Genomic DNA, 20,850 nt, shown 5'->3' on the forward strand with positions numbered 1-20,850 from the left:
CTTTGGTATTGTTGATTTAAAGGTTACCTAGTTAGAGAGAGGCAGACAATGAGAATTTCTCTTAAAATTTCACCTACTCCTTGAAGCCTGTAGAGTGTCTCTGCAATTAACAATTCCTACCACCTCTTCCAGTTCCCTGTGTGAGAAGGCTGAGAACTCATCTTACAAATTGCTCTTTTGAAGATCAAAGGGAAGCTGAATGTGTCTGTGTGCGCTCTCGATGAGACTGTAATTTAATGGAATTTTTAGAGAAGGCCTGACTGGCAGTGTGTTTGGATGACAGCCCTAGGGCGGAGGATTCAGGGGAGCTTGAGCCACTCTTCCCTTTGGAGCATTTTCCCTGCCTTTAATTGGCACCTCATTAGAAATTAATGAAAATGACATCCTCTGTTCTTTCTGCTCGAGGCATAGAACGCTACAAAAAGGCCCATCACAATTCATAACACATTCAATTTATATAGCAATGGCTCTTAAGCATTATTTATGAGATGTGAATTTCTTGTCAGCAGTTAATAACCTGTAGAGAGTGGAAAGGGATTGGAAGAAATAGATTGTGAATGCATAAAAAAAGATTTTCTATGTTGGAAAAATGTTTTGTTTGAATTTAAACCAACTTCTTGAGTTTCCTCTTTCAGTAGTAAATTGCTGTGTTCCCCACTGCGCCCCCCACCCCCCTGCCCCAAACTTCCCAGGACAGCTAAGTGAAGCTCTGTAACACCAACACAATCAACAAATTGGGTTTCACAATGATAGTACTCCTTAGAAATAATCCCAAGAGTTAAATATTTGCCCAAGACTGTCCAGTGTTTTCCCTGAGGTTACTGTCTTCTCTTAAGAAAAGTCAAATAACACTATACTGAGTTGGAGATTTTTAGAGAAAGTAAAACTATAGAGGAGCAAGGTGACACAATGGATAGCTGGGCCTAGAGTGAGGAAGACTCCATCTTCTTAAGTTCAAATCTAGCTTCAGACACTTGCTAGGTGTATGATCTTGGGGAAATCACTTAAACCCTTTTTGCTTCAGTTTCCTCATCTGCGAAATGAGCTGGAGATGGAAATGGCAAACGACTCCAGTATCTTTGCCAAGAAAACCCCAAAGGGGGTCATGAAATGTTGGACACAACTGAAAGCAACTAAACAACAACAAAAATACAATGCTGGTGGTGGTCCAATTTATGTTTTGAACTTTCCCTAGGCAACCTCATACCTAGAGACTTTGCTTTGCCCTAGGCCTACCAGCTTCTGGTGGAAAAGTCAAGCTCCCCAAACAACAGCCAAAAAGTTTTTATTTCTGTCCTTCACAAACAGCCCATTTGGATCTCTGGAGAATATTGACTTTTAAAACATCTCCATGTGGTAACTCTAGGAATTCAAGACTCCCAAGTGTGATGAGCCACATAAGAATGTAACAGAGACAGCCAAAGGAGCCACACCTGAAAGGCCACAATATCATCTAGTATGTATTCTAGGTACTTTCTACAGGTGGTTTTATGAAACTACCAGGTTAACTGGGAAATGTAGCTATAGCACTGCCCGAACACTTGGTGCTGAAATGTGAATTCTTGTCTGCCAGAGGCAAGATAGTGCACTTGATGGACCACCTTGCTTGATCCGCTATAGCAAATCCTGTGTAACATTAAGGATTCGGTTATTCTTGAGATGGGAATACAGGCACATGAGGTAAAGAAAAATTCTGTATCTAATATGGGAGCTCAAGGAACACGCTGCTAAAGCAATGGGCAGAACAAGCTGGAGATCGCCTTCAAAAGAGCTGCAACAGGTGAAGTGACGACACAAGGAATGACTGTAATGTAGGTGTCTTGGAGAGATAGTCAGGCTGCTTAAGGAGCCTCCTTTGTGAAAACTAAAGCACAGATTCAGGGACCAAGTCTTTGGAAACACTGCCATGAGACCCTTAGGGCTTCACTGGGGAGACATAAAGCATCCCAGATCCCTGATACCAAGAGCAAACATCCAAACCTGAATAAATGATGCTACAGCATAAGTGTATACAAAGTGTATTACATAGGATTCAAGCTAGAAAATAAGGTAGTGTTCTACAGTGCTTGCTATGCCATTGCTGCTTAACTTCTCTGGGCCTATTTCCTCATCAATCCCATGAGGGGTTGGACTATCTCTCTCTAAGGACCCTTACAATATCTATAATTGTATATGTATGTATATCTATCGTTATGATGCATATGGATATATATATCTAGGACTGATTAATTAGCAAACATTTATTAACTGCTTATCACATTCTGGGCACTGCACTAAACACTCGAAACAAAAAGACAAAGAGTATAACAGTCCTAAGGTCAGGGAGGGACAAAATTTATACACATGCATGCACATATGTGTGGGGAGAGGGAATGCACTGGCAGCTGTAAGATCCTGTCGCTGGGTAACCTCTGCTCCTGGACCATGTAACCTATTCTTTAATTCTCTTATCCTGGCTACTTTCCCATTTATAGGGATTCAATTGTAAAACTAATAGTTAAGGGGCTTGGTTTTTCTTGTTTTCCCAATGTGGGGTAGAGGAGGTAGAGATTATAGGGAGAGAAGGCAGATCATTTGAAAATAATATTTAATTAAAAAAATTTAAAAACAGCCTAAATAGTTATCAAGTGCCAGTCCCTCCCCTTCCCCTGGGATGGAGACTAGACCTGGGATTTCACTGGTATAGGGAACTTCTGGTGAGGAAATCCCCTTAACCAATTTAGGCTGGTACCTCAGCTACATCCAGTCTTATAGACTTGACTGGGTGCACATGAGGTAACTTGCCTATGGTCACAAGTCCAGTTTGTGTCAGTGGTGAGACTTGAACCTAGCACACAGACCAGAGCTACCCTCTGACCACACTTCAGATCCCCTTGGCTTGTGTTGCTCTTCACTTGGCATGTACAATTCCTTGAAGGTAGGGGCTTTGTAACTTTGGATTCTCTTTATATAGCTCCATGGGTACAAGCCTGTAGTTGACTGATTTATTTTCTTAGAATGAGAATTTTGTACAAAGCTACAGCTGGAGAGCCTTGTTCAGGATGGTGGATAGAAGCATGACAGGCAATGCAGTGGGAACTGGTGTTTTCCCTCCTTTGATAAGTCTCTATGACAAGCCTGGGTCTATTCTCTTTCAATCTTACCTGACCAAAGAAGTGAAGGTTTCTTTTGAAGACACAGGATTCAGTCAGAATAGCTGCCCCCATTGCTAACAACCCAAAAACTAATTTTACCTGCCCAATCATTAGCAATGCCTGGCAATCTCTTGAATAGACATTATAAGCCGTAACAATCTAGTCACTTAGTATTTTTGTATTTTAAAGCAATGTTGTAAGTTGAACTATCACCATAATTTAACTCTTTGGAAGTTTACACTGGGAGGTGCTTTCTGTTGAAGGCCAGCAAATGAGTCACCCTTACAGCTGCTACCACCACTATGTTTCTCATGAAGAGGGAAAAGGAAAAGTATAAAGCTGATTTTCTCACAGAATGGGTCTGAGGCTTTTAATAGCCAGAGCTGGAACAGCCTGATCTACTGTAGCTCTGGCCGGAAGGCAGATGTTTCAAAAGCAGGAAATAAAACCAGACCCTGAGAAATATGCTGGCCTAAAATTCTGTAACTAGCAGATTTTTGCCCTTATGCGACATGATATATGTGGCCAGAGGGAGAGGAGGGATGAATCTAAGTTTTGTACTATGAATAGGCATAAAGTTTCTTATACATTTTCTTGCAGTATGATAAGGAGTTGGCATTATACACTAGAGTACACACAGGCATGCACATCGCAAAACAAAATAATATTTTAAAAATATTTCTGAGGAGTTGGGCGAGAAATTCCGAAGTATGCGTGAAAGATACTAATACTTCTGTTTTGTTTTGTTTTTTTTTGGAAGGGAGAAGGGAAGGCAATTGGGGTTAAGTGACTTACCCAAGGTCACAGAGCTAGGATGTGTGTCAAGTGTCTGAGGTTGGATTTGAACTCAGGTCATCCTGAGTGTTCTACTCACTGTGCCACATAGCTGCCCAAAGATACTAATATTTCTAATCAAACTTTTCTTTGAAAATAGTTTGGTAAGTTTAACATGAAGGTACATGCAGAACCTATATCAGATCACATGCTGTCTTGGCGAGGGGTGGGGGGGAAAATTTGGAACTCAAAAACTTGTGGAACTGAGTGTTGTAAACTAAAAATAAAATAAACAATATATATCTTTTAAAAAAAAGTAGTTTGGGGGAGAAATTGTTTGTTTAAATTAAGTAACCTAGCCTTAATACATGTTCATTTAATTTGTTATATATGGAAAGATGATAGCATTCACTTAATTGTTTTGGTTTCTAACTGAGAGAACTCATACTCAATTTTCTTCATACTGGCAGTAGGAAGAAAATCTGGTAGTGTGGGGAATAGGGAAAAGTTGAGAGCATTATCAGTAGTTAAGTACCATAAATTTAAAGTCACTTGTATTCTTTAAGTTGAGGAAGACAACACTGAATTTTTAAAACAAAGCACAAAACCCCAAACACCTCTAAAGCAGTCTTGCAAATAAATGAGAAAACTAGCCAGTCCACTAAAATTTAATTAACTGCTGAACAGATACATCTGCCATCACCCACACTTTGGTGATGGTCACTGCAACGGTACAACCTAAAAAGGCATGTACAGCAGTGGCTGTCTGAAGAATAAAACTATAAATGCTCCAAGTCACGTTTTTCATTTTTATTAAGAGTCTTCCATGATCTCTAGTGTGGTCTTTTTTTTTAGGCCTAGTTTAGTTTCTATCAGGCTTTGGCTCTGTTTGTATAGCTTTTTAAAAAAAAATGTGGATTTGACAGTCTGAGACATCATTCAAGGTACAGTCAATTTGGGAGCTATGGTGAGTGTGAGACTAGGTTGGTATTCATAATGACAAACCAATAAGAAATCAACAAAGGAAAAATTCCTATTAGAAAAAGTCTGCCTATTCTATGTAGAATGGTCAGGGCTTTGATGAAGGAGAAAACAATCTACTAATCTGAGTTCTTACAGGCCAAACTGGGTGGTCCTCCAGTGCACCTGCACCCGGAGAGCTGTGAGAAACACGCTCGGAAAACTGAACAGTGCCCCCAATCTCTAGACAGGACTGCGTTTGGTAGGCTTGTACTTCAGAGCAAGGATGACGCCTTGGCTCTTACTTTTTTGTAACATTTCTCCTCCAGGGTCTGTGTTTGTTTAGTCTCAAGGGGCTCACCCTCAAGAAAACCTTGGCTCTCACCATACACCGAAGGAGGAGGACACTCACCACAGCGACATGATCCCAGTTCTTGCTGGACCAGCTCAAGTTTCGTCTGGCACTGGAAGCAGCGGCGCCGACTCTTTTGTTTAGAACGGCCAGCTTCCTCAGGTCGGTCGTTGCTGTCCAGTAGCCTTGGCCGCTTTACTGGGGAAGCCTCACTCTCAGACTGTGAATCTGCTTAGAACACAGATGTGGAGAGGATGTTAACCCCTGGCCAGTGAGGCGGGCAGGTGAGAAAATTAAGGCACTGTTCAGGTTCTATCCCAGGCTGTATTCAGAATTCAGTAGGCAGGATTACTAGGTGTCAAGGTTATAAAAGATGCATAAGATTCTGATTTTACCTAATTTCACCATTCAACCTCACACAACCTTAAACATGTATCTCTAGGCCTTTGGGGCGGGGGGGACTTAGAGTTTCAAGGTTAAAAAATTGAAACAAAATTTGTTAGTATTTTGTCAGGTCTCTATGAAACTTGGAAATCTGAAAGCTCCTAGCAAAGACTGACCAATCCCCACCCCCACCCCCACCCCATTCTATCACAATGCCTTCAGCATTTGCTGTATGTTACCTACTTATTTGGCTCCCAAGATCTACTTATTAAGTACTCTCTTTTCCTATATAAAATTTTTTAGTCTTGAAGGCAGGGGACCACATCTTACACACCCCTATACACTTCAAAGCCCCAGCACAGTGCCTTGCTTGGAGCCTATGAGACAGAAATATTTTTTCAGTGATGATAGCACCAAAAGCTAACACATGTCTACTGTATCTACAAAGCATTTCACTCACATGACAACTCTGTAAGGTCAATAATTAAGTATTATTATTCTTATCATACATGTGAAGATAGTGATTCTCAAGAGACAAAGTGCCTTGCCACAGTTGTAATTTAGGAAGACTCATATTCCTGAGATCAAATCCAGCTTCAGACACTTGCTATGGGACCTTGGGCAAGTCACTTAATGCTGTTTGCCTCAGTTTTCTCATCTGTAAAAAAAAGGTTAAGAAATGGCAAACCACTCCAGTATCTTTGCCAAGAAAACCCCAAATGGGGTCATGAAGAATCCAAGAGGACTGAACAACATTTTTTGACTATTCATCTTCCTTCCTAGCTAAAAAATGAGTCAGATGTTTCTACTGTATGCAAATGATGAGGCATTTGGTATTAATAATGCCTAAGAGTAAGTGGGAATTTTACATTTATCCTCACTATAGTAGAGCTGCTCTGCTAAACCTGAAATCAGTAAATAGTTAGGAATGAAGAAGGTGTATTTATTTCACATTCTAAAGTGAAAGGCTATCATGGAAGAAGACACACAAAAGTAACACTGGTGTCACGACACAAGGAGTAGCAGCTACTGCTGAACCAACACCATGGAGGCATGCTGACAATACAGGCTATGCAAGTTGTTTTTTAGCCTTAAACAAATTAAAATGCAAAAATGTTTATTACCCATGCAGGCTACAAACACCACTCATGTCACCTAAACAAAGGCAGTATGATTTACCAAATTACATAGCCCCTACTGCAAACCTACTTATTAACAAGTCAATGTTGCCCATTGCCTATATAAAACAGGGAGAAGAATAATTCTGATTACAAAAACTTACCACTTGAGAATTCCTCATCTGTCCAACTCAAGGGCTCCTTTTAGTGAGCCATCCACACTAAGCATTTCCTTACATGAGGGTAGTTTAACATCTGTTTTTTCCTGCCCTCTTTTTTTTTTTTTATAATGCAATTTATTTATTTAACATATTTGGTTTTCAGCATTGATTTTCACAACAGTTTGGATTACAAATTTTCTCCCCATTTCTGCCCTCCCCCCCCACTCCAAGATGGCGTATATTCTGGTTGCTCTGTTCCCCAGTCAGCCCTCCCCTCTATCACCCCCCTCCCCTCTCATCCCCTTTTCCCTTCCTTTCTTGTAGGGCAAGATAAATTTCTACGCCCCATTGCCTGTGTATCTTATTTTTTAGTTGCATACAAAAAGTTTTTTTGTTTTTGAACATCTGATTTTAAAACTTTGAGTTCCAAATTCCCTTCCCTCTTCCCTTCCCACCCACCCTCCCTAAGAAGTTGAGCAATTCAACCTATGCCACACATGTATTATTATGTATAACCCTTCCACAATATTCATGTTGTGAAAGACTAACTACATTTTGCTCCTTCCCAACCCATCCCGCTTTATTGAATTTTCTTCCTTGACCCTGTCCCCTTTCCAAAGTGTTTCTTTTGATTACCTCCACCCCCATCTGCCCTCCACTCCATCATCCCCCTGCCTTTTATTTTTTTTTTTATCTTCCTCCCTCTTCTTTCCTGTGGGGTAAGATACCCAACTGAGTATGTATGGTATTCCCCCTCAGGCCAAATCTGATGAGAGCAAGGTTCACTCATTCCCCCCTCACCTGCCCACTCCCCTCCTCTCCTAGAACTGCTTCCTCTTGCCACCTTTATGGGAGATAATCCACCCCATTCTATCTCTCCCTATCTCCCTCTCTCAGTAAGTTACTCTCTCATCCCTTAATTTCATTTTATTTCTTTTAGCTATCTTCCCTTCATCCTCAACTCACCCTGTGTCTGCTCTCTCTCTTTTACATATATATATATATACACATACATACATATACACATAGATACATGCATACATACACATTCACTTATATATATACATAAACATATATATATGCATATATATATATGCATATTCCCTTCAACTACCCTAATACTGAGGTCTCATGAATCATACTCATCATCTTTCCATGTAGGAATGTAAATAAAACAGTTCAACTTTAGTAAGTCCCTTGCAATTTCCGTTTCTTGATTACCTTTTCATGCTTCTCTTGATTCTTGTGTTTGAAAGTCAAATTTTCTATTCAGTTCTGGTCTTTTCACTGAGAAAGCTTGAAAGTCCTCCATTTTACTGAAAGTCCATATTTTGCCTTGGAACATGATACTTAGTTTTGCTGGGTAGGTGATTCTAGGTTTTAATCCTAGCTCCATTGACCTCCGGAATATCGCATTCCAAGCCCTTCGATCTCTTAATGTAGAAGCTGCCAGATCTTGGGTTATTCTGATTGGGTTTCCACAATATTCAAATTGTTTCTTTCTGGCTGCTTGCAGTATTTTCTCCTTGATCTGGGAGCTCTGGAATTTGGCAACAATATTCCTAGGAGATTTCTTTTTGGGATCTATTTGCGGAGGGGATCGATGGATTCTTTCAATTTCTATTTTGCCCTGTGGCTCTAGAATATCAGGGCAGTTCTCCTTGATAATTTCCTGAAAGATGGTATCTAGGCTCTTTTTTTGATCATGGCTTTCAGGTAGTCCAATAATTTTTAAATTATCTCTCCTGGATCTATTTTCCAGGTCAGTGGTTTTTCCAAGGACATATTTCACATTGTCTTCCATTTTTTCATTCCTCTGGTTCTGTTTTATAATATCCTGATTTCTCCTAAAGTCACTAGCTTCCACTTGCTCCAATCTAATTTTTAAAGTAGTATTTTCTTCAGTGGTCTTTTGGACCTCCTTTTCCATTTGGCTAATTCTGCCTTTCAAGGAATTCTTCTCCTCATTGGCTTTTTGGAGCTCTTTTGCCATTTGAGTTAGTCTATTTTGTAAGGTGTTGTTTTCTTCAGTGTATTTTTCAGTATTTTTTTGGGTCTCCTTTAGCAAGTCATTGACTTGTTTTTCATGGTTTTCTCGCATCCTTCTTATTTCTCTTCCCAATTTTTCCTCTACTTCTCTAACTTGCTTTTCCAAATCCTTTTTGAGTTCTTCTATGGTCTGGGGCCAGTTCATGTTTTTCTTGGAGGCTTTGGTTGTAGGCTCTATGACTTTGCTGTCTTCTTTAGGCTGTATGTTTTGGTCTTCTTTGCCACCAAAGAAAGAATCCAAAGTCTGAGACTGAATCTGGGCGCGTTTTCGCGTCCTGGCCATATTCCCAACCAACTAACTTGACCCTTGAGTTTTTCAGTGGGGTATGACTGCTTGTAGATTACAGAGTTCTATGTTCTACGTTTGGGGGGGAGGTGCCAGCTCTGTCAGAGCCGCACTCCTCCTTCCCCAAGGACCCCCAGTCCAGACTGGGCTCAGATCTTCAGCAGGCTGTGCACCCCTGCTGTGATCCGCCACTTAATTCCCCCCACCAGGTGGGCCTGGAGCCGGAAGTAACAACAGCTGTAGCTGCCCCACCTCCTCTGCCCCCGGGGCTGGAAGCCGAACCGCGAACTCCTTCCACTCCCGCAGCTTTTCCCACTAACCTTCTCCGCAGTCTTTGGTGTTTGTGGGTCGAGGGGTCTGGTAACTGCTCACGTATTCAGGGCGCTAGGGCCCCCTCCGCCCGGCTTCTGGACTGGATCGTCCACGCCGCTCAGGCTGGGCTCTGCTCCACTCCGTTCCCAGCTCCCAGCTCCCAGCTCCGTGTGGAATAGAGCTCACCCAGAGACTATCCGGGCTGTCCTGGGCTGGAGCCCTGCTTCCCTCTGCTGTTCTGTGGGTTCTGCCGTTCTAGAATTGGTTCAGAGCCATTTTTATAGGTTTTTGGAGGGACTCGGGTACGGAGCTTACTCTAGTCCGTGCTTACCAGCCGCCATCTTGGCTCCGCCCCCCTTCCTGCCCTCTTTTTAAGTAAACTCATCCTTACCCCCATATTTCATGAGTCTTCCCCTAGACTCACCATGTTGACTACAGAATACTGCTGGTCTGCATAACCTGTGGCCCACAGGCCGCTTGCATGTCAAAGGATTCAGGTGGCCCACGAAAAATGTGGAGGAACACATCCTTTGTACAGAGAGGAAATCCTCTGGCATATTGCAAGCAGCCATAAGCAGCCTGTGGGCCACACAGGTTGTGCAAACCTGGAGTATTGTGTGAATACCTCTCAGGCCCTGTTGTACCTGGCACTGACAGAGACATCCTCAGCAATCATAAGCTATTTTTTTCATCTCATTTAGTTCTTCCCATAATACATGACATCTCCTCTTCAATACAAACTAACAAAACAGACCTCTGAAGAAAACAACTGAAAGCAAGTTCAGTTTGCTTCCTAACTTGTGAAGGGGGCTGCCCAGGGCCCCAGTAAGGATGCCCAGCTGTTGATGTGGCTGAGGCATCCACCTTACACACCTCTTAGGGTTCCTCCCTCCCTTCCTCTACGAGGATAACAATATAAATGTAAATGATTACAGAACAGCCAGACAAACAGGATTCACCATATATACCCAACACTGCTCTCCAGGGGGCCTTTTTTCACAAACCAGCAATGGTGCCACTTGTATTAATAACCTTATTTAGATATGCTTTCTTAAAATAGAAGGATAAATTATGGAGGAAAGGAAACAGGGAAAAATCTGTTTGGAGACGGAGATCTAAATCTGGAACACACTATAATCATTTCCCATGGGGGAGGGGGAAGTGCCTGAACAAGATGGAGAAAGGGGGGAAGGGAGAAAAAAGACAAGATAAAAAATGAAACCCTCCCATGATAGCCTATAAATACTATTATTTTGAGGAGGCAAGCATACAAAGCACTTGAAAAGTAGGGAGGAGCAGGATGTACAGACTAGAAGTGTCTTTAGTCACATCACTAGACAGCAGAATTAAGGGAATCCCCAATAATGTACATATTTCAGATCCAAAGCTTCTTTTCTAAAGCAGTGGTTCCATAAAACTCACCTTAAGGTACCCAACGCGACAATGTCCTAAGAGAATCTTCAGAATGATGAAGGCCAAGAAATCAGCTATATAAGTATAGGGAGGAGAAAATGTGGCTAGCTAGCAGATCATGTGAGAAACACTGGAGGGGCTGGTGCAAGTTCACTGTTTTCAATGCACATAAATCTTAACAAAGATAACGCAGTCAGAAAATGAATAAGAGCATGATTTTTTTTTTTTTTAAGAACAGAACAAGAAAAGAAGAGTTTTACTTTACACTGCATGTCAGACCACATCCTGCAGTATGGAAATTGGGAACCATGGCATTTGAGGAATGGTTGAAGTAACTGAGAATATTTAAGTCTAGAGAAGAGTTGATTTCTCAACATGATACTTGACTTTTTGAAGGTCACCTGAAGAGGGGATTTGTGTTTATCGTAGAGTAGAACTAGATGGCCTTTGAGGTTTCTTAAAACTCCAGGATTATTTAATACTACCAAAAAAAATTAAGCTAAAACAATTTTCTCTTTTATCTCTAGGAAATGATATGAAACAGAAAAGTTTTATTATATATAATTAATATTTTTGTGACTGAACATTCATACTTTGAAATTCCTTGCTACTCTGGCATTAAGCTGCAAGTTGCTGAGATTCCTCACAGGTAAGTGGCCAGTCTAATCTTGCTACTTTCCCACCCTTCTTAGGCCACTACCTAATAAGCCCACTAGAAATACAAGATGGCTCTATGCTGAATTTTTCCATTTTTAGTTCATGAGTAGCACAGAGACATTCAGTCTTAGGTTGTACACAGTTAACTCAGCACAAAACAGACAGGTGTGGGCTTCCAACACTATTTGCAGGTTTCTAGCTGTACTAATTGTTCTCTGAGCAGGCTTTAAACCTGGTCCTCATCTGCCCTGACAATTACAGTGCTAAGCCTGAAACCAAAGGCTAGCACTATAAGGTTTCCAAGCATATGAAAAGTAGATGTTGAAAATTATGACAATGAAACAAATGATGTGCCATTAACTGAAGTTGTTCATACTTTATTAAATCAGGAAATACTCTCAAAACATCAAAGTGGCATTTCATTTGCTAAACTTTTGAGAAACTTTTTTTTGGGGGATAGGGGGAAAGAGGCAGGACCTGTCATAAGATTTCTATCCTGGAATACTTTCACTTAGTAGGTTTTCTATGAACTGAATGCTAATGCCCTCTAATTCCTCCTACTGGAAATAAAAAGATAAAAATGACTTATATAGCCTTTGTAAAAACATACTTCACATATTACTATTAAAGGTGACTATGTCATAGATGACTTTTCAGAAAAGTAAACCATCCTTTGGCATTTTCTCATCATTCAACTTAGCGTTTTAATTAGAAGCTAATGAAATAAATAGTGGTCTGTGGGATCATTATGCTTGAAAAAGAAATTTGGATCTCCTCTGCTAATTAGTTAATGACACTACATGCCATGGGGTAGGTTGCCTAAATAAGGGAAACAGATGTCTAGTACAGGGGCTTCTAATTGTATTCAACTATTCAATTATAAATTTTATGCCAATTAGAAAATAACTAAAAGACAGAAAAGACAAAAACTAAAGAAATCATCATCTTCCTTTGTCAGACTTAGAGGGCTTTGAATTTTTGCTCACAAATTCTACCTCGGTTACTGTCAATTACCTGAACAACAAAATGGGGAGGGGAAGAGGAATGACCAGACTGTGTACTTGTAGCAGCAATATACATACATATAGGGAGAAGCATAGAGAGAAGGAGGTGAACTTCAGTCCCTCCTACATAGCTCTGACTGCTGGAAGAAACAAGTTCTGATGAGCATGCTCATTAGCCCCAGCAAGATCTGCAGAGAAAGGCTAAAAAATTCTTCCACAACCAGGAATCATCAATACTTTTCACAGAGATCTAACGTAGCAAATTCCCAAACATACCCTTTTGTAGATAACAACATCTGGCCAGAAAATACATCATATCTGTATGTGGAGAGACTAGTCTCACCAATGAAATAACCTATTCACAAAGTTGTCCTGATCCCATACAAAAATAAATTGACCTTAGCATACATCTCTCTCTACTTTCCTGACTAAAGCTTAATTGAATGGGAAAGACATCGGATCCTCATCAAAAGACAGGAATGAGCAAGAACAATAATATGATAAAGAGAATAACAAGTCTTGACCTGTCGATGGTTTTCTCCAACTCCCAGCCACCCTCATATCTTGAAGGCAATTTCTCTTAAACTGGTGATAGACAAATAGAGTAATTTTTCAAAAAATGTATGCCCTTTGGAAGAGAAGATTTTTCTAATTATAGTTTTTCAGCCAAACTCAGAAAAATGTGTGAAGGCTCATGATTTGGAAACAGTTTAACTAGAAATCTTGTGTGAAGACAACAGTCAATTCCTTTAAAATTCTGTTTTGTCTTCAACAGAAATTCACACTTGTTCCTTACTGTCACTGTTCTTGTCTTTATTACTCATGTTTTCCCTCCCAAATTCCCAAATAAATTGTGTCAGGCCTGTCAGAGTTGAATCTCAATCTCTCTTAATCTCCTGTCAGCACTGAAGGTGGCAGCCTGCATACACCTGGGGTTGCTAACCGCTGCTGTGGCCCGCCTGATGTCTCGGGTGAGCTGTTAGCCTCTATACAAGCCAACACTCAAAATTCAGAAAAATGAGTGGGGGAGAAGCCAAATGGCACAATGGGAAAAATGTCCTCCTCTGTGCCCTTCCCCCACTTCCCTCTCCTTACTTCTAAGAAAGAAAGATGAATCTGTTTAATCTCGGGCTCGATGACGGCTTTTGAGGCGCTCAATCAGTTTTTTAGAACCTATCACAGTCTCTTGACAGATTGACATTTATGATCCCGACTGCCTGTGCAAACATCAGTAAGAGCAATAATTAATGAACCCTCACACATCACTGCTGTCTCTCCTCAGACCATTTAAAAGAAGCTTAAGCTGTTAAAACCTCTGTCCATGAAGAAAATGACACTCACTGAAAAAACTTATAAAGGAGACTTCAAAAATTCTGTTTTATAGGCATTTTCTTTCTGTTCTGTCTCCCCATGCTTGTTTGGTTTACAAAATATATGCAGGGATTAGATTCATGGCCTTCCTGGCATTTTACACTCTGTTATGAAATTCTTTAGGGAAGGAAACACCCTCATTATCCATTTTTTACTTTTCATTTTTATCAAATAGGGATTTCCCCCCAGCCCCCATATCAATATCTTCCTAATGTTTCCAAATGAACACATATCAATTTAGGAATAATATGTTTGTTAACTGCCATGATAAAGGCAGGGAAAAGAGTTAAGTCTGGAATGGGAGAGGCCTGAACACTCTGTGGAAAAGGCTGTCTCTTTTCATTAAACAGATGATACGGTGATAGGTTTGGCTTCAAATATTGGTAATTGGATCCTAAGATGCCATGTCCTAGATCACAACTCTTTTAAAGGTCAGGTGTTCTCAAACTACTAGGCAGTGTAACTTTAAACATTAATCATTTTTCCCCACCTTGAGGGATGGGGGAGGGAGGAAGGGCATCCTATTTTTCTGGATCTCTCTTGCTAATAAATATATTCGAGTAGTGTGCTTCCCAGGGAGTTTGAAAGTGTCTTTCTGCTGAAACCACAACACTGCGATAATAGCTTCTAACTTGTGCTGCCTGCTAAGCCCTACAATCTGTTCTTCCTTTGCTGGGGTCAGAAAACATTAGTAGGGGATACCTAGGGTGCTTTTCAATTCCTCTTAATTAGCCAGACAGGCAATGACTCTGTTGTCTTGAGGATACTCCTGGATAGCTGGGATATATGGTGTCCTACTCAATGTAATCAAAGGACAAGTTTTCTGTATCATCCTCCTACCATCCATCGTATTATGTGACTGTAGGACACAGAGGTTGGTTCTTTAAGGGTAGTAGCCTTTTGTTTTGTTTTGTGGTAAGTCATAAAGAGCACCAAAGCACACTGGGGTCATGAGACATGATGATCTCTGCTCTTCAGAAGACAAGTGCCCACATACCCAAAAGATACATTTAAAGCCTTGAACCAGGGCTCTCTACTCCTCATAGCCCATCATGGCTCCCCACCTAGTTCAGCTAAACATGGAGTCTGCAGGCTGCTTTGGTGGCAATGGCTTGACACCAGAAACAAAGGATTATGACTTCACCAAAGGATCAAATACAGGAAAAGCCAAAGAGATGGGGGGGGGTGGTGGTGGTGGTGGTGGAAGGATGGGTAGGGAGGAAAAAGTCTCTATAAAATATAACCGAGAGCTATGGTATCAGAAACAGACTGGAAGGGAACAGAAATATCAAACCCCTTTTATTCAAACCCACATTGTAGACTAGGAATATACTGACTGATGTCATCATGAGGCTGACAGTCAAAGCCAGGCATAGATGTGCTCATGTTACACATCCCAAAGGCATAAGAGAAAGGAATTCTAAGTGTCTTCCCAGCAACATAGGCAGGTTTAATCCCTTACCTTCCATGCCTCAAAATAATGCAAGAGTCCAGACAAAATGTTGAGAACCTTGAGAAGCTACCTGTTCGTATCATATAATATCTGCAATTTAATGGTATTTCTATTGAGGAAAATGGCTAAGATATCACACACAAGCCCATATTGCAAGGCTTTAATTGAGGCGTTAAAGGAGTGCACAGATTACACTGGATCTCCCAATACAGAAACTCCTTCCACTAATACAGGACCACAATTTCTTCCTAGCTTTAAGGCTAGAAAATTGCCTGGGGCACTGAGAAGTTAAATGAAGTTACCTACTATGGCAAAATGATCTCACAGCTAGTATCTGTCAGGGGCAGGGCTTGAATCCAACTCTTTCTGCTATTGTTATTAGAAACAAACTACTACTACCATAGTGTCCTCATTTCTTCCCACTCCAATGAATTCTTTCACTTATTTCTCTTAAAAATTTGATAAGTCTCTCACCCCGCCCCCCCCCCCCAAAAACCCATGTTAATGCACGTGCTTCATATCTTCATGTCCTCTTTGGAGTCTTCCCAATGCCCATCCTCTCAGGAAGGTGTTTTCTTTAGATCAAAAATAAAAATGAAAAGTAAAGGAAACTTCAAATGGCAGATATAATCATGACCCCATGATATAGACCTATGATATATATGTACCCAAGATGCTTTTCTGTTCCCAGAAGAACAAATTTCTCATTAAGATAGAACAGTATCTAAACTATGGGTGGCAGGAACCGTTAGTAGAAAGAACACCAGAACTGGACTCAGATCGAGGTTCAAATACAGATTCTGCTACTAGGCCTCTATTATAAGGGAGAGACTGGGGGTGTGGGGGCGTAGGGGTGTGGAAGGGGGGAGTGAGGAGGGATAAGACCTCCAAGGTCAAATCAAATGAAATAGAAAGTGTTTCAAGAACTTTTAAGTAGTATACAAATATAAGCTATTATTAAGGAAGGTCTCTTCCAACTCAACTCTTATGACATCCTTTTGTTTGGTTGTTGTTTTTTTTAGGTCTAAAAGACAATTTTGGAGTTCAAGAAGACTTATCAGTTATTCCTTATCTACCATACGCTGCACAAGAGATCTTACCACTATATAAACCTGTTTTCTATCACTTAGAAACATAAAGGTTCCTGGGTAACAATGGCTAATTATTGCCCTAGGCTGGTTATTACCACATAAAGCTAGTGAAGGTTGTATCTTTTATAACTAGATATGAGAAAAATTCTTGACCAGTGGTGAAACAGAGTAAATAAACAATAAAAGGCAAAGCAATTATAATTACATTAAAAAGACTTTTTCATATTTAAAAACAATGTAGCTAAAATAATAACTATTGACAGGTGCAAGGGGGGACTCTTTGCATTAAACATCTGATGAGAAGAAGTATGGTGTAGTGAGGAGAGAGCAGACTTCATTCATGGTCAGTAAACACGGCCCGCCTGTGACACATACTGTCTGTGTGACCTTGAGCAAGTTACTTAATTTCTTATCAGTTCCCCAAGAAGCTCTCTAAGACCTGCCAATCTGCATTAGAGGAGGTACTTTTCTCACTAGGAATTATGCTACACCATTGAAATCACAGATTTGGACCACCATCCCCCTTCCTGCTCAGTCCCTATTCCCAAATCTCTTTAATAGTCCAGCACCCAAAATTTAAAGAGAATATAAATAAATAAGATTTTAGTTTCTTTCCTCAATAGACGAGTGGTCAAAGGAAGCACCTTTCACAAGGAAAAACAACTACCATCTGAAAAGCTTTTCAAAATTATGAATCCCAGATATGTATATTAAAATTACTTGGAGGTATCACTTTATGGCCCTAAAATTGGGGAAAATGATAAAAGAAAGAAAAATTCAATGTTGGTGGTACTTTGGAGGAATAAGTGTGTTGGTGGAGGGTTGATCTGGACTGACGGTTTTGGGAAGCAATGTGGAATCATACATTAAAAATTACAGACTATTTATACCTTTTAAAGCTGTGATCCTAGTGTTAACTTTCTACCTCAAGGAGTTACAGATGGGAAAAAAGACCTATCTGTACAAAAATACTCATAATGGAATTGAGGGGGAAACTCAACTATGTGTCTGATGTGACACGTTAGAATGCAAGCTCAACGAGGGCAAGGCCTGTCTTTTGCCTCTTTGTATATCCCCAGTGCTTAGTATGGTGCCTGGCATATAGGAGGTGCTTAATAAATATTTACCGATTGATTGACAGAAGATGGCTGAATAAATCGTGATATAGATATGCTATCCTAAAAGTCTTAGTGCAATTTTAACCTTTAATCATGTTAAACTGTACTAAGACTCTTGGGACCCTCTGTAGAAGTACAATGGATATTACAGCATAAGGGATAAAAAGAACTCTAAGAATTACTGAAAACTCTTTGAAGAGACACAGAACGAAAAAAGCAGACGCCAAAGAAGAATATACACAGTAAACTTCAAGTTTAAGTGACAACATTATTCTGGTAATGAGCATGCTGTTATACTTGCCTGGTTAAAGTACACATCCTTCCATTCTTTTAACAGAGGGAAAATTAGAGAAATGTATGGGGTACGCATATTAATATTATGTCAAACACACTTATGTTGTTTGACTGAAGAGCTTTCAGGAAGAATAATTTGTGGCTTGAGTATTGGTGTTTATTAGAAGTTTCAAACAATTTATCAGTAATGAACACTAATTCATCCTCTTTCTTCCAAATGAACTGATAGAGGGGCCCTAGGATTTCAAAGAACTTTTAATGGAGATGTCACAGGTATTTTTTTTAATTTTTTTGCATAGTTAAAATAACATTTGGACTGCAGAAAAGTGATACTAAGTTATATGACCTTACCTGCATTGTTATCACGGCAAGATTATTATCATTGGATTTGGAATCAGAACACCTCAGATTCAAATCCTGGCTCTAGCTGCTACTTATTACCTATGTTGTCTTGTAAAACATTTAATCTCTATGTGCCTCGTTTTGCTTGTTTGTAAAATTAATAAGAATTTTGAATAAATTCAAAACTTAAGAAACTTATTATGTGACTCTGCAAAGGTTGGCTGGGGGTCCAGCACAGGTGTAAAAACGTTGCATATAGTCATATACCTTTGAAGTATAATATATATTTACAACAAGCTCCTACTATATGCCAAGCACTGTGCTAAGTGCTAGATGGATGGGATACATGGGATGGCTCTCTGTAAGAGAGGAAGAAGAAAGAGATGGAAACAAAGACTTTATTTTTTTTTAATTTATTTTTATTTTACAACATTCAGTTCCACAAGCTTTTGAGTTCCACATTTTTGCCCCTTCCCGAAGGTGGCATGCAATCGGATATAGGCTTTACATTAAACATATTTTCATATTAGTCATGTTGCAAAGAAGAATTATAACTGAGAGCAAAGAGTCTGCTTCGATCTGCATTAAGACTCTGTAATTCTTTCTCTGGAAGTGGACAGCATTTTCCATCATGAGTCTTTTTGTCTTAGAACCTTGCATTGCTGAGAAGAGCCAAGTCTATCATTATCACACAATGTGGCTGTAATTTGTGTATAATGTTCTCCTGGCTCTGCTCCCCTCACTCAGCATCAGTTCACACAAGTCTTTCCAGGTTTTTCTGAAGTCTGCCTGATCATTATTTCTTGTATCACAATAGTATTCCATTACATTCACATACCACAACTTGTTCAGCCACTCCCCAAATGATGGGCATCCCTTCAGTTTCCAGTTCTTTGCCACCACAAAAAGAGCTGCTATGAAAATGTGCATACCCTTTGACCCAGCAATGCCACTTTTAGGGCTGTATCCCAAAGAGATCATACAAATGGGAAAATGACCCACCCACATGGTACAAAAATATTTACAGCAGCTCTTTTTGTATATCCAAATTGCTCTGCAAAATGGACGGGTCAATTCACAACTCCACCACCAATGCATTAGTGTTCCAATGTTCCACATCTTCTCCAGCATTTACAATTTTTCTGTTTTGTCATGTTAGCCAATCTGACAGTTGTGGTGTGGTACCTAAGAACGGTCTTGATTTGCATTTCTCTAATCAACAGTGATTTTGAGTATTTTTTCAGATAACTTTGGATATTTTTAATTTCTTCCTTGGAAAACTGCCTGTTCATATCCTTTGACCATTTATCAATTGGGGAATGATTTGTATTCTTATAAATTGAACTCGGTTTGAAATAAAGACTTTATAAAAACAAAAGCATCTTTTAAAAAAACAAACAACAAAAGGGAAATGACTAGGTGCAAGGCACTGTGCTAGAGTTTACGTCACAAGGGTAGGGAACCTGTGACCCCAAGGCACATATGGCTCTCTAGGTCCTCAAAGGCGGCCTTTGAATCTAAACTTCACAGAACAAATCCCCTTAATAAAAGGATTTGTTCTGTAGAACTTGGACTCATTCAAAAGGCTGTACCCAAGGACACAGAAGGTCACATGTGGCCTTGAGGCAGCAGGCTCCCCACCCCTGGAACTTTAGGAAAAAAAGAAAAAAGGAAAAATAGTCTCAAGAAATTTATGTGCTACTGGGAGGACAGCAATTACACTAAATACAAGATAATGAGAGAAGAAAGAAAGCTCTAACTACTACAGGGATCGATCAGGAAAGGTTTCGTATAGAAAGTTATCACATGAGTTGAATGAGAATTGGTCAAATGAATCTAAGCTGCAGAGAAGTCAAGAAGAATAACTGAAAAAGGCAGTCAGATGTTAAGAGATCATTAGTCATTCAATATTTGTAAGGGCCTGATTGTAGGGAATTCATACAAATATATGAAACCAAGAACTATTTCCAAATAGATAAGTGCTTGAAGGATATGAATAGAGGTCCCAAAATAAGAATGCAGGTTATTAACAATCATATGGAAGACTGTTCCAAATCATAAGAGATGCAAACCAAAGCAACTCAGGTTTTGTGCCATATCCATGTTGGTGGAGGTGTGAATTAGTTCTGGAAGACAATTTTGGAACTGTGTTAAGAAAGTGACAAATGTCCACACTCTCTGACCCAGAGATCCCACTGCCAAGGCAGAGAGAGACTGAAAGGTCCCATATATACCAAAACATTCATAGCAGCACTTTTTTGTCATAGCAAAGAAATTAGAAACAAAGGTAGATATCTCCCAATTCAGGAAGAGTTAAATATATTTTGGTACATGACTAACAATAATAATTGTACTGAAAGGTACAATGAATGTATATAAACAATGAATTCAGAGAAACATGACAGGGCATATAAACTGATTTAGCAAGTAAGAAGAACCAAGATGGAAACAATATACCTAATGACAACACAAATGGAACACAATTAAAGGAATATTGTATAATTATAATGACCAATGTTTGACTTGGAGAAGAGTTTGAGAAATAAACTTCTCTCTTTTCATTGCAGAGGTAGCAAC

General features: G+C 39.9%; 1 protein-coding gene across 1 annotated transcript in view; it reads right to left on the reverse strand.

Moving 5' to 3' along the window:
• The window catches only part of ZFAND3 (zinc finger AN1-type containing 3), a 293,288-nt gene that overhangs the window by 47,883 nt on the left and 224,555 nt on the right, over positions 1–20,850 (reverse strand). The window contains exon 4 of the mRNA XM_036768795.1: positions 5,281–5,448. Within this exon, the coding sequence (XP_036624690.1) occupies positions 5,281–5,448 (168 nt within the window). The remainder of the gene's footprint in view (positions 1–5,280; positions 5,449–20,850) is intronic.

This window comes from Trichosurus vulpecula, chromosome 7, assembly GCF_011100635.1.
Source record: "Trichosurus vulpecula isolate mTriVul1 chromosome 7, mTriVul1.pri, whole genome shotgun sequence".
Lineage (NCBI taxonomy): Eukaryota > Metazoa > Chordata > Mammalia > Diprotodontia > Phalangeridae > Trichosurus > Trichosurus vulpecula.